This window comes from Crocuta crocuta, unplaced genomic scaffold, assembly GCF_008692635.1.
Source record: "Crocuta crocuta isolate KB4526 unplaced genomic scaffold, BGI_CrCroc_1.0 scaffold170, whole genome shotgun sequence".
In the NCBI taxonomy this organism is placed as follows: Eukaryota; Metazoa; Chordata; class Mammalia; order Carnivora; family Hyaenidae; genus Crocuta; species Crocuta crocuta.
The window spans coordinates 6,239,426-6,264,705 of record NW_027527853.1 but is presented as its reverse complement, the minus strand read 5'-3'; the positions used below and the strand labels follow the sequence as shown (position 1 = coordinate 6,264,705).

The 25,280-nt window shown below is 36.2% G+C and overlaps 1 protein-coding gene across 1 annotated transcript in view; it reads left to right on the top strand.

The window, feature by feature from the left end:
• The window catches only part of MARCHF5 (membrane associated ring-CH-type finger 5), a 54,102-nt gene extending 28,930 nt beyond the window's left edge, over positions 1-25,172 (top strand). The window contains exons 3-6 of the mRNA XM_077779859.1: positions 15,293-15,423; positions 22,955-23,138; positions 23,262-23,428; positions 24,399-25,172. Coding sequence (XP_077635985.1) covers positions 15,293-15,423; positions 22,955-23,138; positions 23,262-23,428; positions 24,399-24,515 — 599 coding nt within the window. The 3' untranslated portion in view covers positions 24,516-25,172. The remainder of the gene's footprint in view (positions 1-15,292; positions 15,424-22,954; positions 23,139-23,261; positions 23,429-24,398) is intronic.
• Positions 25,173-25,280: the final 108 nt, after the last annotated feature.

Here is a 25,280-nt window from a genome sequence, read left to right as displayed (position 1 = left end):
CTAGAGTAGAATTGCTAGGTCAAAGAATACATGCATTTATAACATTAATAGATATCACCAAATTGGCTTTTGTAGAGATTATACCTATTTAATCTTCCCAACAGTGTATTGGTGTGCCTGCTTTTCCATTGCCTTTGCCAGCATGCTGCTATCAATATACAGAACTAATTATATCTGCTGCCTTAACATTGATCAAAGCTCAGCAGAATGTTCACTCAGGTATTTTTTTCTCTTTTATTATAAAATATTTTATTTGTTGGAAAAGATTATATCGTAACTACATATGAGAAATAAAGACTAGTAAACCATCACTTGTTCACCTACCCCTCAGGTTTAGAAATAAAATACCCTGGTGAGTTCAATACTTTATCATTAAGTAATGACTATTTTACCTACAATAATGCTTTTTTGGTCTTACACTATGTATAATATAGACATGATAATATAGAATAAACATAATAATATAGCTATACCGTCTTTTTTTTAAATCAACTTTTAGGACAGTTTCTGATTTACAGGAAAATTATAAAATTAGAGTTTCCATATATCCTGCATCCAGTTTCCTCTATTATTAACATCTTACAGTAGTGTGCTACATTCGTTATAATTAAAATTTTTTTAATGTTTATTTATTTTTGAGAGAGGAAAAAAAAGTACAGAGGAGAAACAGAGAGAGAAGGAGACAGAATCCGAAGAAGGCCCCAGGCTCTGAGCCATCAGCACAGAGCCTGATGCAGGGCTCGAACCCATGAACCATGAGGTCATGATCTGAGCTGAAGTCGGCCGCCCAACTGACTGAGCCACCCAGGAACCCCTACATTCATTATAATGGACCAATATTGCTACATTGTTACTAACTTAAAGTCCATATTTTATTCAGATTTCCTTAATTTTTACCTAATATCTTCATTCTGTTCCAGGATAGCACATTACATTTAGTCATGTCTCCATAGGCTCCTCTTGTCTGTAAGTTTCTCAGACTTTCCCTTGTTTTTGATGACTTTGACAACTTGAGCGATGGTCACATGTTTTGTAGAATGTTCCTCAATTGAGATCTGTTTGATGTTTTTCCCATTGTCTGTTGGGTTTATAAGTTATATACAGCAGGACCACAGAGGTGAAATGCCATTTTCATCATTGTCATATCAAAGACAAATACTGCCAACATTACTCATCACTGGTGATACTGACCTTAGTCATCTGGCTAAGATAGTGTTTGTCAGGTTTCTCCACTGTAAAGTTACTCTTTTCCTCCTAAATATCAGCTTTTTTTGATGGTGCTGTATTTGCCTGTTTATCTTTTCTTATCCTTTTATTTTCAGTTCTTATGTTATTTTACATATATTGTGATACTGATATAGTTGGGTTTTTACTGTCACATTTTGTGTGTTCCATTTGTTCCATTTTTCCTTTCCTCTTTTTCTTGGCCATCTTCTGGATTGAGGTGTTCTTCCCTCTGATACTGTATTTTCCCCTCTATTAACTTTTTTTAAGTTTATTTATTTTGAGAGAACGAGCAGGGGACTGGCAGAGAGAGAGGGAGAGAGAGAATCCCAAGCGGACTCCTTGCTGACAGCACAGAGCCTGGTGCAGGATTTGAACTCACAAACCATGAAATCATGACCTGAGCCAAAATGAAGAGCCTGACCTTTAACTGACTGAGCCACCCAGGTGCCCCCCCTTACTAATTTTTAAGTTTTATGCTTTTTTCTTTAAAAATTTTTATTTTAATGTTAATTCGTTTTTTGAGAGAGAGACAGAGTGTGAGCGGGGGAGGGAGACACAGAATCTGAAGCAGGCTCCAGGCTCTGAGCTGTCAGCACAGAGCCTGAGCCCAAGTCAGGGCTTGAACCCAGGAACCGTGAGATCATGACCTGAGCCAAAGTCAGAGGCTTATTAATAGACTGAGCCACCCACATGCCCCTCTTTTTAAAATTTTTTTTAACGTTTTATTTAATTTTGAGAAAGAGAGTAGGAACGGGGGAGGAGCAGAGAGAGAGGGAAACACAGAATCTGAAGCAGGCCCCAGCTCAGAGCTCAGTGTGGGGTTAGAACGTGAGAACCATGAGATATGACCTGCCAAAGTTGGAAGCTTAACCGACTAAGCCATCCAGATGCCCCTTTGCTTTTTTTCCCCCCATTCTTCTAGAATTCTGATTAGAATTATATTAGACATTTCTGTTTTCTTTCATGTCTCTTAACTTACAGATTTTCATCTTTTGGTCTCTGTGCTGCATGCAGCATTGTAATTTCTTCTTAACTGTTACCCAGTTCTCAGATTTTCTCTTCATAATGCAAGGGGTTTTGTTTTGTTTTCTATAAGTTCTAGTTTTTTCTTAAATGTACCTGGTGATCGTTTATAGTCTCATGTTTTTTGTTCGTTTATAAGTTACATTTTATTTTATTACATAGTTTTTATGTTTAGGTTAATAATTCCATTATCTAAAGTCTTGGTAACCTAAACTGTTGTTTTTCTTCTGGCTCTTGTTCGTGATGCTTTATTTCTATTGAGTATGGGAATTAGGTTCACATTTGTGTTCATATTTGTGGACTGGATGTCCTAAAAGTGAAAGAACTCCAGAAAGTATTTGCATTTGGAATTTCTCACTTAGCACAGATTTCTAACCTGAAATCAGCATCCCAGTTGACTATGATTACAGGTTTTTAGAGGAAACTATCCTCATCATACTTTTCTTTTTGAATATAAGATAGTTTTCCTTTTTGGTTCACTTTGTTGTCCTGTGGATTTTTCTGGCTTACCCTTTCACTCATGGTTCATATAACCCTTCTGAGAGTCTCAGAGTCAGCTCTCCAGCTTTGTATGGACCTAAAGCCTAGTATGACTTGTAAACCTCAGTATTTTAGCTTTTCCCTTGTAGTTTTTTCATTAAATAAAAAGATAATTTAGAGATTTTATTATTATGGCCCAAGAATACTTGGGTAATATGTTATTGTATCCCCTACATTTCTTACAGTGGTGGTTAGATCTCATCAGTGAAGTTACATATGATTTTTTTGCAAGAGTATTTAATAGTTTTGTGTACTTCTTATTACATCACAACTTGAGGCATATAATGTATATGTCTTTCAAAGAGGAGACATTAAAACTGACATGTTAGAAATACAAAGAATCATAAGAGACTTATATGAACAGTTGTAGCCAACAAACTAGGTAACCTAGAAGTAAAGGTTAACTTCCTAAAAACATACCATCTAACAAGACCAAATCATGAAGAAATAGAAAATGTGAACAGGTCAACGTAAGGAGATTATAAAACTCTCAACAAAAAAACCGAGGGCCAAATGGTTTCAATGGTGAATTCTACCAAACATTTAAGGAAGAATCAATGCCAGTTCTTCTTCAACTGTTCCCCAAAATTGAAAAGGATAAAAATTCTCAAACTCCTTTTATGAGGCCAGTATTCCCCTGATATCAAAGCCATATAATGCTACAAGAAAGAAAACCACCAGCTACTATCCTGATGAATATAGATGCAAAAATTCTCAACAAAATACTAGCAAATCAAATTCAACAGCACATTGAAAGGGTCAAACACCATGACCCAGTGGGATTTACCCTGGGGATGGCTCAGCATGTGTAAACCAGTCAGTGCTATACACCACATTAATAGAATGAAAGATAAAAATCATATAATCTCAGTAGATGCAGAAAACATTTGATAGAATTCAGCATCCTTTCATGATAAAAACTCTTCAACAAATTATTATAAAGGCTATATATATGGCAAACCCACAGCTAACATCATACTCAATGTTGAAAGGTTGAAAGCAATCCCACTAAGATGAAGAACAAGGCAAGGGTGCCCAGTCTCACCACTTCTGTTCAACATACTACTGGAAGTCCTAGCCAGAGCATTTAGGCAAGAAAAAAAAATGAAAGGTATCCAAATCAGAAAGAAGTAAAGTTGTCTTTGTTTGCAGATGATGTCATACATAGAAAATCCTAAAGACTACCCCCAAAAATGTTAGAATAAATAAATTCAGTAAAGTTACAGGATACAAAATTCAACATACAAAAATCAGTGCATTTCTATACACTAACAGTAAATTATCTGAGAAAGAAAGTAATCCCATATATAATATCAAAAGTAATTAAATACTTAGGAATAGAACTAAAAATTGTAAGACATTGATGCAAGAAATTTAAGACAAATAAATGAAAAAGATCTTTCATGTTCATGGATTGAAAGAATATTGTTTAAAATGTCCATACAAGCAAAGCCATTTGTAGATTCAGTGCAATCCCTGCCAAAATCCCAGTGGTCTTTTTTGCAGAAGTAGAAAAAAATAATCCTAACATTAGTGTGGAACCACAAAAGACCCCAAATGCCCAAAGCAATCCTGAGAAGAACAAAGAAGGAAGCATCACATTTCCTGATTTCAAACTTCATTCCGAAGTTAAGGTAATCAGAACAATATTGATACTGGCATAAAAAGAGACATATGAGCCAATGGAACAGAATTGAGAGCCCAGAAATAAACCCATGCATAGATGTAAATTAATATTTCACAAAGGAGCCGAGAATATTCAGTAGGGAAAGAATAGCCTCTTTAATAAATGGTGTTGAGAAAACTTCATATTTACATGAAGAATGAAATTGGACCCCATCTTATACCACTCATAAAAATTAATTTGAAATGGATTAAAAGCTTTAGTGTAAAACCTGAAACTATAAAATAGAAGAAAACATAGGTGGGAAGCCTCCTTGACACTGGTCTTGGTAATGATATTTAGATATGACCCCAAAAGTGCAAGTAACAAAAGCAAAAATAAACAAGTGGGACTGTATCAAACTAAAAAGATTCTGCATACCAAAAGAAATAATCAGCAAAATGAAAAGGCAGAAAATATTTGCAAATCATCTAACTGATAAGGGGTTAATATCCAAAATACATGAGGAACTCCTACAATTCAGTAGCAAAATAACAACAATCTAATTTTAAAATGGGCAAAGGACTTAAACAGACTTTTTTTCCAAAGATGACATACAGCCAGTGCGTGAAAAGATGTTCAGTATCTTTAATGATCAGGGAAATGTAAATCAAAACCACAATGAGATGTCAGCTCACACCTGTTTAAATGGCTGTTATCAAAAAAGAGAGAGAGAGAGAGAGAAACAAGTTTGTGGAGAAAAGAGAACTCTTAGGCACTGCACTGTCGGTGGGAATATAATGTGGCCACTATGGAAAACAATATGGAATCCTCAAAAAATTAAAAATGGAATTATATGATCCATCAATCCTACTTCTGAACAGATATCTGAAGGAAATGAAATCAGGGTCTCAAAGAGATATCTGTACCCCCATGTTCATCACAGCTTTATTCATAGTAGCCAAGACTTGGAAACAACCTAAGTGTCTATCATGAGATGCAAAAAATTTTTTAAAGATATATACACACATACAGTGGAATATTCAGCTGTTTAAAAAAGGAGATCCTACCTTTTGCAGCAGCATGAATAAATCTTAAATGCATTATGCTAAATGAAGTAAGTTACAAAGACAAGTACTGTATGTTCTCACTTATATGTAGAATCTAAAATAGCCAAATTCACGGAAATAGAATGGTGATTGCCTAGGAATAAAGGGATATTTGAGATGTTGGCCAAAGGGTACAAAATTTCATCTAAAAGATGAGTAAGTTCTAGGGACCTAATGTACACTATGGTGACTATGATTAACTATCGTTAAGAGAGTGGATCTTAAATGTTACCAACACAAATATGGTAATTAAGAGGATTGAGCGGCACCTGAGTGGCTTAGTCGGTTGAGCATCTGACTTTGGCTCAGGTCATGATCTCACGGTTTGTGGGTTCCAGCCCCGCATTTGGCTCTGACAGCTTAGAGCCTGGAGCCTGCATGATAGTGTGTGTGTGTGCGCGTGTGTGTGTGTGTGTGTGTCTGTCTGTCTCTCTCCCCCTCCTTCAGATTGTGTGTGTGTGTCTCTCTCTCTCCCCCTCCCCACCCCTTCCCCGATAGTGGAGTCTGCTTCAGAGAGAGAGGGAGTGTGTGTGTGTCTCTCTCTCCCCCTCCCTGCCCCTTCCCCGATAGTACTCTCTCTTTCTCTCAAAAATAATTTTTTTAAAAAAAAAGAGAGGATTGAGGTGTTAACCTTATTTTGGTAATCATTTCTCTCTCTCTCTCTATATATATATATATCAACGGCACCTGGGTGGCTCAGTTAGTGAGCATCCAGATTCAGCTCAGGTCATGATCTCACAGTCTATGGGCTTGAGCCCTGTGTCAGGCTGTGTGCTGACAGCTCAGAGCCTGGAGTCTGCTTTGGATTCTGTCTCTCTCTCTCTGCCCCTCCCCTACTCGCACTCACTCGCTTTAGTTTTTAATATATATGTATATCAAATCATCACATTGTATACCTTAAGTTTATGTTATATGTCAAAAATATCTCAAATCTGGAAAAAATGTGTAGTCCTTTTTATGGTAGAACTATAATCAGTGGATACAGGTGTTTTCAGCCTGATGCATCTGATTAGGTTCCCTATCAGCTTCTACCTACTGGTTTTAGCAAAGATTGGTAATTTTTTCATTCATTGCGTCTAGATCTATTATTTTTTTAGGTGATACAGAAGAATGATACTGCAGTTCTTTCCTCACTTAATAGCCTGGGATATTTATGTAAAGATGAACTGAGAAAGGAATGCTGAGTCACAGGGTGAATTGGATGTATACTTTTGCTAGAGATTGCCAAATTCCTCTCTGTAGGTATTATTTCACCTGCAGTGGATGAGTGTACCTGTTTGTTCACTGCTTTGTCAGTAGAACGTGTTGACAGGCTAAAATTTTAGCCAATCTGTTAGGTAAGGAATTTCAATCTCATAGTTTCAATGTATATTTGTTTATAAGATGGCTGAACCATTGTAAAGCAAGAATGCTGTAGATTGCAAACAGGTGCTATAAAATAAGTATTAAATGTGTTTTTTAAATTTTTTCAAGGCTTCAATTTTATGGTAATTTCAATTTCTGATATTTCCTAAGATATCAGTTACTCTCTAAGAATAGTGCACATTGTTTCCTGTAACCACATGGCCCTCTATTATTCACATGAATTCAACCTGTTACTTTTCCAGCTGCTCTCATAAAATATATTATTGGCTTATTTCACTACTTGAAAACCAGTGTAGACTTAGGAATTCATATAATTTCTTAGTAATGTTTACACTTAGCTATGAGAGAAGTATTTATTTTTGTAAAAAATGCTTTTTTATCGAGGTTCCTGTGGATGATAAAAATGAATTTAAAAACCAAAATTCTATTCCATAGTGATTCAGTCTTTGAATACCTTCTGTTGTCAAAGTTTGTAGTTAGACATCTCATTGGGTCTTCTTTGGCTCTCATTTATATACCCCTTTATGAGCCGAATGACTAGGATACCTTCAGAATAGGATTTCTTCACATTTACTAGACCACCTCCAGCCTTTTCCCAGAGATTTAAAAGTAGATTGGTTTTAAGAAGCATCTTGAACAGTGTGAGACTTTCTGGATGCACACTGCATATAAATAAATACAGATAGCTGAATTACAGATCCAAAACATAATTATAGTATCTTTTTCAAAAAAAAAGTAATTACTCAGGGTGCCTGAGTGACTCGGTCAGTTAAGCATCCAACTTGGGATCCGGTCATGACTTCACAGTTGGTGGGTTTGAGTCCTGCAAAGGACTCTGCTGACAGCTCACATCGGAACTTGCTTCAGATTCTGGGTCTCCCTCTCTCTGCCCCTCCCCCACTCATGCTCTCTCTCTCAAAAATGAATAAACGTTAAAAAAAATTTTTTTTAAGTAATTACTGGGGCACTTGCATGGTTCAGTTGGCTCAGTGACCACCTAACTCTGGCCCAGGTCATGATCTCATGGTTCTTGGGTTCGAGACCTGCATCAGACTCTGCGCTGGCAGTATGAAACCTGTTTGGAATTCTCTCCACTCCTCCCTCCTCTACTCTGCTTGCTCTCTCTCTCTAAATAAATAAATAAACTTAATTTTAAAAAGTTAAAAAATAAGTCCCAGCGGTAGTTGAACCATGGATGACTTCATTTAAAAAAATAGACGTAATTACTCATTATAGATCTAAATTCTGTAAGTCTTATATCTTTCATCTCCCTCTTCATTACCAGATTTCCTGGCTCCGTGAATTGTCCTCCCTCACCCTCGTCCCAGACCTTTAAGCACATCTCTCCTTTCTTACTTGAGAATTTCCTGAACAAGTCCAATTTTTATATCAGAACCTTATGCCATAAATTTTCCTCATACATTTGTCTTGGATAATACCTCCTATCTCTAAGTTCCATGATGTTTAACTTAGTTTGCCATTTTTGAAAGAACTATTAGCTGACATTGGTTGTTATGACATAATACTAAGCACTACATTAAGACTTCAAATGCATTATCTTGATTTTCACATAAATTCTGAGGTAGTTAATAGCCTTACAGAACAGATACAGAAATTGAGGTCCAGGGATAACAATTTGTCCATATTCACACAATAGACCCTACCAGATTCTTATGACCACATTGTTAATGTTGGCTCCTTAGCGAAGAAGAAAATAAAATAGTAATATCAGGTTGACTTTCCTCAGGGTTATAGTTACCTGAATTTTATGATGACCTTTTGTTATTCTCTAAAAAATAGTTTTCTCATTAAAGAAGTAGTTATTCCTATCATGGAAATTTTAAGTATGTTTAAAGAAGAAAAAAGAATGTAATAATTCCTTGGAATAATATATGCATAATCAGTATTGCCATTATGTTAACTAATGATAATTGATGGTGTTTCTTTCATCACAACTTAAAGAACTCTTTCAGCATTTTATTTTGAAATTCAAATGATTTAATACCTTAGTCATTGTTCTCTAAAAAAAATTTGCATTTTCTCTGATGTTTCTTAATTCAATTCTCTAAATTTCTCTGGATTGATACTTTTCTTTGTATTTGATTTGGATACAAAATCTTGTGGATTTTATTCTAGTTTATTTTGACTTTAAATAATTATTATAAGATTAATTTTGCTGAAATAATCATTTTCATTTAGCATGTCTCTCACCAGGAACTTCCTTCCTACCAGGGTGTCAACATCTTTAAATCCTAGTCAGGGTTTCTATCACTTAACCCTGATATAACTGGTATACTAGCTTTTTAAAATATATATATAAGCCTTTTGCACCCATTAGAAATTCTTTTAGAATGCCCCCTTTACAGATCATAGACTTGAAGTCTAAGTCAAGGTTCACTTCTGTTAATCAGTAAAAACATACATGCATATATCAATTGAAAAACTCTTTGAATCCTTATCAGTCCTTATCCCCCTATAATGTTTACTTGAAATTTCATTAACATCTATCTGTAAAGTCTGTGCATTCTAACGTGCATATGCTAAATTTGCCTTAAAGTTTTTCAGTGGTTTAATGTGTATTTATTGGTTGTCCGTAACTAGATTGGAGGCTCCTTGGAGGCAGAGGCTGGTGTGTAAATTTTATATACATTTATTTTAAGGCAAAGTAGAATGCTATATGTACAGTAGGTGCTTAATAGGTACTTAGTAGTTGACCTTATAGCCCACAAATGAATTCTGTGGGCTATTCTATTCTTATGAGGATAAATTTAAGCTTTCTTTTGGCATAGACTATGTAATTAAGAATTACTTATGATGCCCTTTAGTTACTATTCATTTTTTGGTAATATGCTATGTATCTATATACACCCACAAGGACTGGTACTCATCTGCTTTGACTCTGGATCTTTTATTCCTCAGCATTTTTTTGTTTTGTTTTGAGGATTTAGGGTCAATTATTACTAGTTCGGTTATCTAAAAAATTGCCCAACAACATAGCCTTCTCTGTTTATAATTTAATGTCTAACTTATTGTTACTAAGCAAAATAATTTATAGCCCGAGTTTTCAGGTTATTAGTTCCTACATAAAATTGGTAAAATCTCACCCTTACCAGTAGAACAATCAAAGATGACATTTACATAAGCTTTCTGAGGCTCTTCAACCTGGCCTCTGAAGTCTAGTGTTTAAAACAGTGATGAATGCTAGAGAAAGAGTTAAAACTCTTTACTGTCTCAGAAAGGATTTCCATATACTTTTAATTTCTGAGATAGTTGTTGTATTACTTCATGTCTTCAATAAAATCCACACTTGTTGACTTGAGACCATATACTTTTTTTTTTTAAAGATTTTATTTTTAAGTAATCTCTATACTGAACATGGGGCTTGAACCCACAACTCTGAAATCAAGAGTTGCACACTCCACTGACTGAGCCAGCCAGGCACCCCTGTTAAAAGGTCTTTTTAAAATATGTATTGAATCAAATACTTGCCACAGAGAGCTGCAGCTAGGTCCTTTGCCATTATATCTAATGTCCTGTGGAACAGGCCGAAGTGCCCTAATGTGTACTGCCAAGTACCATGTGCTGAGATAGCTGTGGCCTACATAGTCCCTGAGAGTGATGCCAATCATCAGTTTTTTTAAGCACCTATTTTTTAAGCATCATTTTTTTAAGCACCTATCTGTACATGGTTCTATCCTAGGCACTGTACAAAACGAGTTAAACAGACTTGGCCCCTGCCCCCTGGGAGTTTTCAATCTAAGATGATGCTGACATGGACAGACATAAGGATATTGAGACAACTGAACAAACATTGAACAAGAACATAAAGTACTAACATTATGCACAAGCAAAGGGGTAAGTGCATTTTGTGGGATAGTATTAAAGGAAGCCTCATGGGTTCCACGTGAACAGGGTGAAATAGAGCAATTAGTCAACCTCTATCAGGTTAGACTAATTTTCATTGGGAAGTTGGATTTTCATATAAAGTAGGGACAGGACATTCCAGAAATAGAACACAACAACAACAACAAAAAAGACTTAGAGCAAGGGCAAAAGTTTAGAACTATGTCGTTGGACTCTTGGTGGCCTCCAAAATCTGCAGTTCTGGATGGTTCTGAAGCTGAAAGTAGGGTTCATGTTTTGGTTTAGCACGTTGGCTTTTAAGCTGGGTCTGGATCAAAAAAACAAGTTCAGTGCAGAGCAGAAAACAAACAAACTGGAAACCTGAATAACTTTTGCAAACAGTCTGTTTTGCTTATTAAATCTCTGTTATGAACTCTTGGCCACTTAACAGAAACTTTGGAGTTCAGTAAAGCTATTATCGTCTTAGGAACATATACAAGGTTATCTTGTGAAGCATCTATTTTGCTCATTAAATTGTGTTCTGTGTTAGAAACTTCAGCACTCTGGCAGCGTATAGAAATTATTTCTCAAGAATTAGAGGTTTTTTTGTTTTTTTTTTAAGGATACTTTTCTATCCCAAAGAAAGGCCATGGGAATTCTGGGTATTACTGTAAGCAGTGCCAATAGATGTTGAGCCCTAAATATTATCGGCCCTTCAGTCATTAATCTCTTATCTCCCAATATGTGCCCTCAACACCATGCATACATGAATTTGAATTTAAATCACAGCTGCAGCAAATCTCCTTTTGTAGTGTCTGCCAGATAAAACTGATTACTTAATTTTCAGTAGACATGGACTTAAGAGTTCCTCCAGTAGTTCTCTGCTCGCTGTTTAATGTCATTCATATCTAAAATGTGAAAATTTGAATTTACCCAGAGTACTAGAGTGTAGTTATTTTCTTCACAAAAGCTTCTTTATTGTACAGAAGAATTCACAATAGAGTCTCTTTTAATTGCAAGCTTCCCTGGTGCCCTTTAAATTACTGGGTTTTCAAAACTTACATTTATACAGAGCTTCTTCAGTTGCCGCCCATTGTGTAAATACAGTACATTGAAAAGTAAGTAGTGAAGCCGACTGAGACATTAAAAATTCAAAATGCTTTTTAAAATATTGAAGCCTTTTTATGCCCTTAGGTATTTAACTTATGTGATGTGCACTTACTCATATTTCCTCCTTTCCATTAAAATTGAGGTTGTAAATGGCTAGTCTTGCCTTTCCTCACTTCCAACTACTCTTTGTGCTATAATCTGACATTAAGAAGAATCTAGTAACTTTTTTTTTCTTTAGACCCCAAGTTATAGTAGCATATGGTAAGCTTCCCAGTAAGAAGAGTGATTTAGGAACTGTTATCCAGAGAAATTCAGTGATTGTTCTTATTCACTAAAGAGCTTGCCTAGATAATCTTTAAGAAATACCTTCCTTGCATGGCAATTTACTATTCTAATGGCATGTTTACTATTAGGCATTTACCTTTTCTTTTAATATTAAACTATTCTTTGACCTATCTGGAAGAGCATGGAGAGGTTTAGGAAAAATAAAGACAAAAGCCTAAACAAGATTATTTCAGAAAACTGGAAATAAGGACTATGAAACACAGCCAGTATCTTCATGTAATCTGGCACATCTTTTGTATATGACCCAAGGAATGAGTAGAAAATTTCTGTTTTTGCTTGTACAAAAAGATTTCACACCCATTGATTCAGGAAGAAAACTGAAAATTGAGCTCATTATATTAGAACCTTCTAAAATCTTTAAAGGAAGACAATTCAAACGTCTCTAAATTGTCCATGTTCATGACAGGTAAAAGTGGTAGTGAGTGATTGCTTTTTTAGGAATTATATTGTTTCATCCTATCTATTGATGAATGTACCCTGTTGAAAAGAGGGAGGAAGGAGGTTCATTGGAAGCATGCAAAATGCGTTCTTTCCTTACCAATTTTGATTTTGACTTGGTAGAAAATAGCCCTGTAGTTAACTTGGGCTTGGTACAGAAAGATTTTTATATCATAGTTTTAAATAAGTACATCAATAGAAGATTCTGTAATATTCTGCAAATATTTAGAATCATAGGAATTGGGATTCATTAGTAAGCAAAACAAAAATGTTATTTTTCCCTTTAGAGCGTATATTCTAGTTTAAAAGGCAGCAGACTTTTTCTGTTAAAAACCAGAGAGTAAATATTTTAGGCTTTTGCATGTGGCATGTTCCATATAAAACCTTATTTACAAAGTAAGTCCATAATTTCCCAACCACTATTCTCACAGGTGGAAATAGAATGAGTAAAATAGAGTATGTTAGGTGGTAAGTGCTTCGGGAAAAAGAAAAATAATGCAGAGCAATTAGAGTATCATGAGGTAGGAGTTGGCAGAGTGGGTTTCACTGAGGTCAAGAAGAGGAGGAGGAACTGAGAAAGAAGACTGAAAAGTTAATGACTGGTGATGGAAGGAACGCCAAAAGATGATGATGTCCTAGAAGTATAATGAAGAACCATATATCAGGAAGAAGAAGGGAACATCTGTGTCAGATGTTGCTGCTAGGCCAGATAGTCTTCCTTTTGCATTTAGTTATTCTTACTTTGTTAGTGACCATTTTGAGCCATTTTGGTGGAGTTGGGCTCAAGAGGAGAATTGAAGGAGAGTGTGAAAACAGATAAGTCTTTTGAGGAATTTTGTTGTAAAGGGAGCAAAGATTGAGCAGTGAGGGGAGGAAGGATCAAGAGAAGAATGTGGTTTTTTTAAGATAGGAGAAATAACAGAAATAACAATTCTGATTGGAAATACTCCAGTAAAGAGTAGAAAGGAAATGATGTAGTAGACAGCTACTGGAGCTGTGGCTTTGAATTGGCAAGAGATGGGATCTGGTATGTCAGTGGAGGGATTGACTTCAGATAGAGGTGATGTTGGTACATGGATACATGTGCTGTGGACAGTCCGGACTTGTTCTCTTGTGGCTTCAATTTTTGATTAAAGGATAATCAGTAGAGAATATGAAAGTTGAAGTGTGGAGGTTTTATATATACTATGGTCTTTAACTTTTAGTACCAGCATTTGAGGCATCTTTGGTGACTCACTAAAATGACTTTTATTGTGCCTTCTGAGGGAGTTTTAAACTTAACCCAGCATATTTGTATATTTTAAGGATAAAACCATACATAAGATTGAATAATGATGCATATACCTGTGGCACAGCACTGCTATCATGTAGACACTCAACAAGTGCTAACTATTATTAGAGGAGACAGTAAATACACTAAATTGAAATCATAGATCCTATAATGTCCCTCCTAATGTTCTTTCTACTTCACAGTGTGATCTCTCTATACAGTGACTAGTAATATTACTGGCTCTAGCGATCAGGGCAAGTATTGATCAAGGCTCCATAGATGGATGCTTGTTCTTATGTGTTTAATTATTTTATCATATTGCTATGTTAATTTCTTTGTACAATAAAAATAGTTTTTTATAATCTACAGCATCCTTCTATAGATTGTAAGCCCTCAGAAGGTAGGTAATAATTCTTACACATTTCTAAGAAAATGTCTCAAGTGATAGTTTATATGTGGAGGGTAGTCAACAAATATGATTACTAAATCCAGGTTTTATGTTTCTTTGATTAAACTTAGATACTCAGTTCTTTAGGCCTTGTTCTGATTCAGTCCTGAGACCCTTCTACTATTCTGAAAAATTCTGGAGCTAAATTGTATTGGGCTTAAAAGCAGTTTAGAATACCTCCAAATATAGCTATTCTAAATAACTCCCAGAGAAAGGTAGTAGTCAAATTTCACAGCAAGCATTTAATAATAGAGGTATAATTGGCATATAGAGCTGTTGGAATCCCATAAAAACTGGCATGGTGATCATTAAAAATTTGTTAGATGAGCGTTATATTTAAATGATAAATTACTACATTCTGCTCCTGAAACTAATAGTACACTGTTGTTTTAATTAAATAGAATTTAAATAAAAACTTAGGAAAAAATGTTTGTTAGAGAATAATACTCAACTAAATGTTGCATATTCAAACATCAAAGTAAGATAGACTGACTTCATATAACTACAAGAAAATAGTCTTGGTTACCTTCACATACTGCACCAAGTAAGTAATGAGTGAAGTCAAAGAAGTGATATTTTTACCAAGTACTAGAGATCATAATTGTGGGCAGGAACTGTTCTGAAATGGCCATTTCATTCTGCAGTAGCCAGTGTGAATAAAATAAGAACTATTTTTTTCATAAGCAGCAGCTGCATTTGAGGCTTTATTCTTTGTTTTACTGATAAAGATAAAAATTTGAAGAGGCTGTTTCCTAGAAATTTAGGAAGCAGAACTTAGCTATTCATCAAGACAACTGAGAAATTCTAAATTTATTCAAATATAGGTTCCCATCACATTTATAACAGTTATGTCTAAAGCATCAGAATATCCAACTTCATAACAACATTTTAGATCACTGGAAAATATTGAATAAGTCATTTTTTAAATAACTGTCTTGTGTTGAAATATTACTTTCTTTTTTTTATTATAGGTCCAGTTGTTTACGTCTTGGATCTTGCAGATAGACTGATCTCAAAAGCTTGTCCATTTGCTGCAGCGGGAATAATGGTTGGCTCTATCTATTGGACAGCTGTGACTTATGGAGCAGTGACAGTGATGCAGGTTCACTATTTTACTCTATTCAGTGATAATACTTTTAATGTGAAGATCTATTAGATTTCTGTTAGGAGTTTAAAAATTATTACTATTTTGAGCAAGTAAATAACATTCTCATGGCTTAAAAATAAGAAAATCTATAAAAAAACTAGTGAAAAGTCTTCTTCTTACCCCTGTCCATTTGCCCAGGTTCCCCCTCACCTCCCCAGGTAGCCATTTTTATTAGTTATGTAATATATTCTTCTAGACTTTCTTTGTGCATGTGCAAAAAAAAATAAATTTGTTCTCCCACACACATACACTTTTTTCCCCTAAAAGGAAGCATATTAGAAATACACCCGTCTTTTTTTCACAAACAGTGAATCTTAGAGATCTTTTTATAAGTATGCAGAAATCTGCATAGCATTCTCCATATGGAATTAGAATACTAACCAGTCTGTTGTTGATTAGAAAATTAGTTGCTTCCTGTCTTTTGCTGTAATCAATAACTGATGGTGAAGATTATTAGAGAGACTTAAATTTCAAGATTTAGTCCCATGCCCTTGACTCCTCTCTTTATATTTCTTCCCTAATGATTTCCAGCTAACAGCTGTGTGCCTTTTGTGGTTAGGTCTACATCTTTTGCCTTCTTCTATCCCCTAAAACAGTACTACCATTATAGCTTGACACTTCTTCTTACATGACCACTTGTGATTTCACACTCAGGATTTCTGAAATCAAACTAGTCTTTTCCTCAAATTGAAACCTAAATTTATTTATGATTTGTAATATAATTTTTCTATACCTTTGATTGCTACTATTATTTTTCCATCTACTTGTTTTATATCCTACATTCTTAAGATTACCTTTAACTTTTTCTACTTCAGAACCCTGTATCCAGTCCTCTGACCAAATCCAAGCAGTTTCCATTTTGATGTCTTACATCTGTAGCTTCCTTCCCACAGTCTTTGCATCACCTGACTTCTTGTTCACTCCCCTATCATACGTATATGGCTAAAGGAGACTTTTGATTGGTTTCTCTAATTTCATTTTCTATCAGTCCATCCTTTCAAATCAGTCTTCCTAGAATAATACCTTCAACATCTACTCCAAGCTCACTGTCCCTTCTGCCTTAAGTAGTACTTTTCCAATGCAGCAGTTAGATTGGTTAAGTGTTTCATAAGTAGCTCAGTAATAGTTTACACTCTATGTAATATTCTAGAAATTGTGCATAACTTGCCTATGCCAAGTCCATAGTAAGTAGCCTTTCTGGTTGCTTAGTCATGGTGAGACAGAATATTGCAGGGCTTCTTCATTAAGTATTGAGGACACCCCCAAAATCCGGATGTAGTCACCAGAATGAATTACAAATAGTAAACCATCATTTGTCATGAGTGTAATGGATAAAGATTAAGAACTGCTGACTTGAAATAGATTCTATTTCCTTAACCTGATTTGTTATGCAGAGTCCTTCATAGTCTTAACTTCATTCTACTTTGAGGCCTATTGGGCTGTGTCCTGCAACCTGTCCTTTTGTTCCTGTTTAGTTTTTTACCTGCGTCCTTTGGCTTTTGACACCCTCCCTTCCTTATACCTGTCTTTCCAATCCCCTCTCTACTTTTCCAAATCTAAACTCCTTCCAGGCTTAGTTTAGCTGCTTTTCCCTCCTGAAACTGACCAGACAACTCCTGTCTAAGTGATATTTCTTATATAGATTACTGAAGTTATTTAATTTTTCCTATATTCAGCCCTTTGCTTTTCCTGTTAGAAGGTAATTTCCTTGAGGGGCGGTGGGTGGCTCAGTCAGTTAAACATCCAACTCTTGATCTCTTGATTTTGGCTCAGGTCTTAACCTCACAGTTTGTGGGATCAAGCTGAGCATGGGGCTCTGCACTGGATTCTCTCTCCCCGCTCTCTTTCCCTCCCCTTCTTGCACATACAGTCTCTAAATAAATAAATAAGCAAACAAACATTTTTTTAAAAAGTAATTTCCTTGAAAGTACTTATGTATTCCTGTTATAGCATATACACAGAGACTAATACATAAGAGGCTTTTATAAATATCATGGTTTTTTTCTTTTATATGACTAGTTCTGTCAGGTAGTAGCAGGTTTATTTGATTATATTCTCTGCAGTAATTAAACAAATTAATTAAAACTCCAGTTTTAATGAATACATCATTAGTTCAGGGAGGTTTAGGGTGATTCATTAGGACTGATGAAGACACAAAAACTTAGAGCAGATATATACATTATTGAATGCACAATTATATGGATGTATATTTTTTGCAGATGAGGAAACTAAGGCCCTATAAGATTGAGTGGTTTCTTTTAATACTTAATTGACCATAAGAAGTAGGATGACTCTTTGTGGAAAGACTTTAGGCTCGCTCCATCTTTTTTTTTTTTTTGAGAGAGAGAAAATCCAAAGCAGACTCCCACACTGCCAGCATGGAGCCTGATGTGAGACTTAAAGCCACAAACCGTATGATCATGACAAGAGCCAAAATCAAGACTGAGATGCTTACTCGACTGAGCCACCCAGCCACCCCAAGGGTCGCTCAGTCTTAAAAAGAAATTTGATAATTAATGATTCCCAACCCCAAGGAATATAGTTCTAAGACAAGGTGTACATAAGTGAACAACTGGAGAACAGCTATAACTTTATATAAACAAATATGAAGAGTACAGAAGACTACATAAACAGTAGTTTAATTCAGTAAAATGAAAGATCATTTGAAGTTACATAGGAAGAAAGTAAGTCTTGAGCTGACCCTTGAAGGCAGTAATTTAGATTGGTAGAAGAGATACAAGCAAGGAGACAAAAATGAACATGTTGGTTAATGGTGATGGTAAAGAAAAAGACTAAAATTATGATGATAACATATTTATTTTGTGTTACCATTTGGAAATAATCTTCACATACACTGTGTCGCTTGGGAAGTTTGTTTTTAAACCCAGGATGAGAGAGATTATATAGATTACAGACACTAGGTAGGTGTTATGTGATGTAATAGTATTGGGAGGACTTTTACCTCTCTGAGCATACTTGTTAGGGAATGTGTCCCACTTATACCATAGCAGTATTTACGGTTTTCTTTTAACTCTTGACTGTTTTCTTTTCCTTTTGTTCTCTGACTATTCTAAAGTTCAAGTAAATTAGGTTAAGGACTCAGACCACTATTCTTTTCTCATTTATTTTTCCATGAACCAATTTTAGGTTCTCCCAGTTAGTTGTGAGGAATTTGAGACCTTCTGCTTATGTTTTGATTGAAAAGACAACATGATAGGTAACTTTTTTTCCCAGCACTGGGCTAATAAACACCTTTCTAGCACTGATATGTTTAATCCTTGCAACAATCTTGTGATCTTGATACTACTAATTTATTCCTAGTTTACAGGTTTGGCAAGTTTACATGTCTAATATCACACAGCAAGGAAGAACCATTAGGACCCCTGTCCCTAATCTAGAGCTCCTTAAGTGAAACCTGGTTCCAAAGGCAGTGGGAACATTTTACCCTGAAACAACAACCTTAGTGTCCAACCTCATTCCGTTTTTGCCTCTAGTATAAAAATAACCCCCATAAGCATTGTCAGTTCTTAATTCGTATACTGCACCTAACTATCCTTAATTCTGACTAAGAAAACATCTTAGTTCTTCACTGTTTCATTCTCCCATTTAAAAGTAGGGTCCTAGGGGCACTTGGCTGTTTTAGTCAGTTATGTGTCCAACTCTTGGTTTCTACTTGGGTCATGGTCCCATAGTTTGTGGGATCAAGCCCTGTCTCTGGCTCTGCACTGACAGCATAGGAGCCTGTTTAGGATTTTCCCTCTCTCTGCCCCCTCTCCCATGCTTGCTGTCTCTCTCTCTCAAAATAAGTGAATGAACTTCAAGAAAAAAATAGATTTTAAAATAATAATAATTTTAAAAATTAAAGTAGGGTCCTAAAAGGAAGTGATTTAAAAGATCAGGTTAGGGGATGCCTGGGTAGCTCAGTCCGTTGAGCATCCGACTCTTGATTTTGGCTCAGGTCGTGATCCCATGGAATTGAGCCCCTTATTAGGCTCCCCACTGAGTATGGAGCCTTCTTAAGAGTCTCTCTCTCTCAGAACACCTGAGTGGCTCAGTCAGTCAAGCAGCCAACTCTTGCTGTCACCTCAGGTCATGAACTCATGGTTTGTGAGTGTGAGTCCTGCATTGGGCTCTGTGCTGACTTTGCAGAGCCTGTTTGGGATTCTCTCTGTCTCGCTCTCTCTCTCTGCCNCTGCCCCTTTCCTCCTGCTTGCGCTCTCTTTCTCTCTAAAATTAAAAAAAAAAAAAATCACGTTAGTTAAAACTCTTAGCCTTTCAGCATTGGTGAACTCCTGAATTTGAAGATCTAGCTTTTAACCTCAAGCAGAGAAACAAACCTTTCTCTAAACCTACAATTCCTAGTCTTTTATTTTATACACAAATAACAAATTCTTAGAGAAAACATTCTATAGTTCCTGCATCTCACCCCCAAATTGAAGTCTTAAAAATAATTTTTTTTGAAACCAACTTGACAATAAACTATTATAGGAAAAAAAAAAATACTAATTTTCTAAATTTTATTTTATTTTTTATAATAGAGTAAAATAATCTGTTTTTAAATCTTGGGACATAAAACCAGAATGTTTCTGATGACACAAGGTGTGCTGGGTTTGTTTTGACCAACATTAAATCAGCCCCATTGCTTTATTTACCTTTCATTTATTGCCCTTGAGTCTGACTGTAATAGTGGGTGGTATACTATAGTTATACTATTCTGTTTCCATTGTAGCATTTATATTTGCATGCTTCTTTTATTTGTCTCTCATCTCCAAAAGACATCTGTTTAGCTCACCATTTTATCTTCAACACCTAGGCCTATGTCTGGCACACAGTCAATATTCAGTTGAATGCATCCAAGTATGCATACATGGTGAGCCCAGCTTAAGTACAAAGTGTCTCTGTCCACTTTAGATATAACAATTGGGACAGTGGGCCTTTTGCTCAGCTTGCCCTATTTCTTTTTTTTGTTTCCTCATTCTGAGATACCTGGTTGTAAGGTTTTTACTGCTACCCATGAGAAATAAACTTTGCCTTACTGTAGTCTCTACCTGAATATTCACTCTGCTTTATATTTCTGAACCCCAAATTCTAAAAAGAGTAGCATAGCCCACAAAAGTGATTTTTCAAGTTTATGAATTTATTTGCTAACACTTTGAGAATATTTAAATCACATTTAGCTGTAACTTTATATGTGATTGTTAAATTAAAAATAATAGAATGAGGGGTACCTGGGTTGCTTAGTCGGTTAAGCCTCTGACTTCAGCTCAAGTCATAATCTCACAGCTCGTGGGTTCAAGCCCCATGTTGGGCTCTGTGCTGACCACTCAGAGCCTGGAGCATGCTGCAGCTTCTGTGTCTACCTCTCTCTGCCCTTCCCCTGCTTGTGCTCTCTCTCTTGAAGATAAACATTAAAGAAAAAAAATAATAGAATAGTATAAAAATGAAATACTCCTGAAAAGACCTAGGTAATTACACAGTCTCTGGGCTAATCCACATTTGTCCCCAGTATGAGATTGCGGTTTATGAAATACAGTATACCCTTGAATAGAGTGGGGGTAAGGGATACTGACAAATCTATCAAAAAAAAGTTGTATACAAGTGAATCACTTATATACAAAACTCATGTCATTCAAGGATCAACTGTATTGTGAACCAGACTATTTCACTTTAGGGCAACTCAAAACAGTCATCCTTGACATACAAGGTGTCAAGTGGATTGAGTGTGTTGTCTATAATTTCACTTTGCTCTTACCATTCTCAGCTTGACCTCATTTCATATCTCCTTGTAGCAGTCCACCTAAAAAAATTTGCTGTGATAGTTGACATAAAGAGCATCTCATTTTTTGAAAAAAAAATCAGTTACTTTTTCATGAGCTTGCTTCCTGAGTGTCCCTAGCACTTTTAGTTTTCCCTGCCTTTTTTCTTTCCTTCCCTCCTTGCCTGTCCTTCCTTCCTTTTACCTCCTTGCTATCAAAGAGGTTCTTCCCATTTCTTTATTTGTGGCTTACTCAAGTGTGATCAGAAAAACTATTTGGAATTTTATAGTAGTGTCCTCCTAGCAAGTGTGATGCCTGGGTGAGCCAAAAGCCCAAGATTCTGAAATGGTCTCCTTCTCCTGTCATAACTGCCAGAAATAATCCTTCAGAGAAATAGGTTTAGTTTGGAAGCGATTGAGACTTTGGCTAAAGGGAAGATCATTTGAGACCTTTGAAAAAAACTTTTCAGGGAAGTTCTCCAGTTAAAAGAAAGAAGCTCACCAAGAAAATGGAGATGTTGAGAGAAGTATAAGGCCAAGACTGATCGAGTAAAAAGGATTTTCATGGGAGGGGAAAGTATGGAGATTACTTCACAAGTAAGAATTAATCATGTCCTGGAGTGCCTGGGAGGCTCACTCAGCTGAGTGACCAACTCTTGGTTTCAGCTCATGTCATGATCTCACGGTTTGTGAATTCAAACCCTGAGCTAGGCTCTGAGCTGACAGCACAGAGCCTGCTTGGGATATTCTCTCTTCCCTTTCTCTCTGCCCCTCCCGTGTGCTCTCTTACTCTCTCAAAAATAAACATCTAAAAAAATAATCATATCCTTCTTGCTCTTTGGGATCTAAACCAGTAGAGAAATAACCCCAAGACCCAGATGAGAGGGGAAGGATTGTTTTAGCTTCATTATCCCAGAGATAGGATACCCTAGGGTTCCTGGGTTGGGGAAAAAAAAAAAAATGACTGAAACCTATGGCAAAAGCTATTGCAGTCCCTCAAATCTAGATCTTGCAATTGAATTTTAGCAAAGTTTGGTCTGTAGAACAGTCATTTAGCCAGCCAGAAAATTCACTCTATCCCAGATACCACTGAGTATGAAGAAAGCGCCACAGAATTGAGCTTTTTGGCCATCTCCTGAAGGCAGGTTCTTCCCCTTGGTTAGTTATACTCACCCTAGTAAGAAGAGTAGGAAAACCAGACACTCTGCTGGAGGATGAACAGGACCTAAAATTATAGCCTAGTCTAACCAAATCAAATCGGGAATAAAATAACCAGAAGTCCCCTTCCCTCTATTGAAATGTAAGCAATGTGGAACAGCCTTTTTTCTTTTTTTTTTTAATGTTTATTTTTGAGACGGAGTGTGAGCAGGGGAGGGGTCAGGGTGAGGCTCCATGTTGACAGCACAGAGCCCAATGTGGGGCTTGAACCCACAAACCACAAGATCATGACCTGAGCTGAAGCTGGATGCTTAACCGATTGAGCCACCAAGGCACCCCACTATTTTTTAAAGCTTTTATTCCAGTATAATATGAAATAGCTCAGGAGCTTTTTTTCCCTTAAATGAGAGACATTTATAAGTAAATCAGGACTAATAGCTTTCTGGCTTATTTTTAAAACTTTTTATGTCTTTATTTCAAAATTTCCCATTTTCTCTAAAAGGAACTTAGCTCAAACATGCAAGCTTTCATTAGGTAAGGAAATGATTCTAGTGAATGCTCTTTGTTTCACAGGTTGTAGGCCATAAAGAAGGTCTGGATGTTATGGAGAGAGCTGATCCTTTATTCCTTCTAATTGGACTTCCTACTATTCCTGTCATGCTGATATTAGGCAAGATGATTCGCTGGGAAGACTACGTGCTTAGACTATGGCGCAAATACTCAAATAAACTACAAATTTTGAACAGTATATTTCCAGGTAAGGCCCTGAGTTGTGATTATAATGAACATACCAAATTAACCTTGTGGAAGAATCTTAACATGCGAAAATATTTTAGCTATTGTCATTTATTAGCACTAACACCTGCATTTTTTTCCCTAGGAATTGGTTGTCCTGTTCCTCGAATTCCAGCTGAGGCTAATCCTTTAGCAGATCATGTCTCTGCCACCCGAATTTTGTGTGGAGCCCTGGTCTTTCCTACTATTGCGACAATAGTTGGTAAACTGATGTTCAGTAGTGTTAACTCTAATTTACAAAGGACAATCTTGGTAAGATGGTTTTAATATTGCCTTTTTTCCCCCAAGTGACTATACAAGAGAATGAACTGTATATTTGTTTAAAAAAAAAAAACAAAAACAGTAGGACTGTATAAATATTCCTTCTGTGGCTTCTGTGCCTTGAAGTTCTGTTTGATCCCCACGGTCATCCAATAGCAAGAAAGAGGGAGGATCCATTGCATTACTTTTGGCTTTCCAACACTGTGCTGCAGGTGATGTCTCTCCTAGAATAGTTACGCATTATCACACCCATCCCTCTCGCCAACAAGATTATGGTGAAGAGCTTCAGCTCTAGGGTTAGACTGCCTGGTTCACATCAGGTACTGCCTTGCTGAGAAACCTAAATCAAATTTCCTCACTTCTCTGTGCTTGTAAAATGAAAATCATATTGGTAGCTACATCAGGATTATTTGGTGGATTAAACAATTCATGTGAAGTGTTAGCACATAACCAGCCCTTGTATTGTTTGATATCATTGTTATTAACTCCCACTTCCCTTCTCTGATAGCAGCCTGCACATGTGCCCAGGCCTTCTCTCTGCTATATCAGAATAGACGTCAAGCTAAGTGGAGAGATTACTCAATAGGAGAACAGGGAAGGGGGCACCTGAGTGGGTGAGTCAGTTCAGCATCTCCGACTCTTGGTTTTGGCTCAGATCATGATCTCAACAGTTTGTAGGATTAAGCCCTGTGTCAGGCTCTGCACTGGCAGCACAGAGCCTGCTTGATTCTCTCTCTTTCTCTTTTTCTCAAAATAAATTTCTTTTTTTAAAAAGAGCAGGGAAGGTGTCTCTGTTAGGTGTAGTGATTCTGCCTGTCTTACCCCCCAAGTAGAAAAGAGCTGTCTCATTTGCATTCATCTGAATTAGCAGCAATGGCTATGTCTTTTGTGTTTTAAGTAAAATTATGTTATGTTTCTCTAAGTCTGCATTATAAAAAGCTACTTTTTATTTTTATTTTAGGGTGGAATTGCTTTTGTTGCCATTAAAGGAGCATTCAAGGTTTACTTCAAACAACAGCAATATTTACGTCAGGCACACCGCAAAATTCTAAATTATCCAGAGCAAGAAGAACCCTAAAACTGTGACTTCTATTTGTTCTGCAGTCCTACCATCCTTATGAGTCTGTTGTGTTGTTGATTCCATCATTAATGCACAGTAGTGGAGATGTATGATAAGCTGCTGCTCGTATTTTTAAGAAATAGAATAAAGCACTAGGACAGGGGAAATCCTCTCAGTAATCATGGAACCTAAGGTTGTGATTTGTTTTCATTGTTTTGTATGTACTTCTTTTATGGCAGTCATCTGAACCATTATCTTAGCATGGTAGACCTGGGTTTTGTTCATATTTTCTCCAGACAGAAATGTAAAGATCAAACTGTGCAAATATTTAAAAATGCACATGCTGTTTTATTCAAATGCCTCTTTTGTACATGTTCATGTTCAGTGTTTTCTTAGAATCAGCAACTCAATGAAGGTACTATGAGGATTTTTCTCACTGGCATAATTTGATTACATGCTAAACAGGAGGATATGTTAATATGAGGAAATGTAAATTAGTTATAAAAAAATAACAAACCAAAAATGTATGTAAACATTCAAATGATTATCTGAAATATGCGATTTTGTTGTGTTTTTCTTAACCCATGTGACGTCCTCCAAAATGTGTAGGGTAAAAATTCACAGGGCTTCCAAATCACTTTTTCACTATTAAATTTTATTTATATAATGTTGACATCTCATAGTTCATAATGTAATTTTGACTTGTGTAGTCAGATTTGGGGTGTGTGTGTGTGTGTGTGTGTGTGAGAGAGAGAGAGAGAGAGAGAGAGAGGGAGAGTCAGT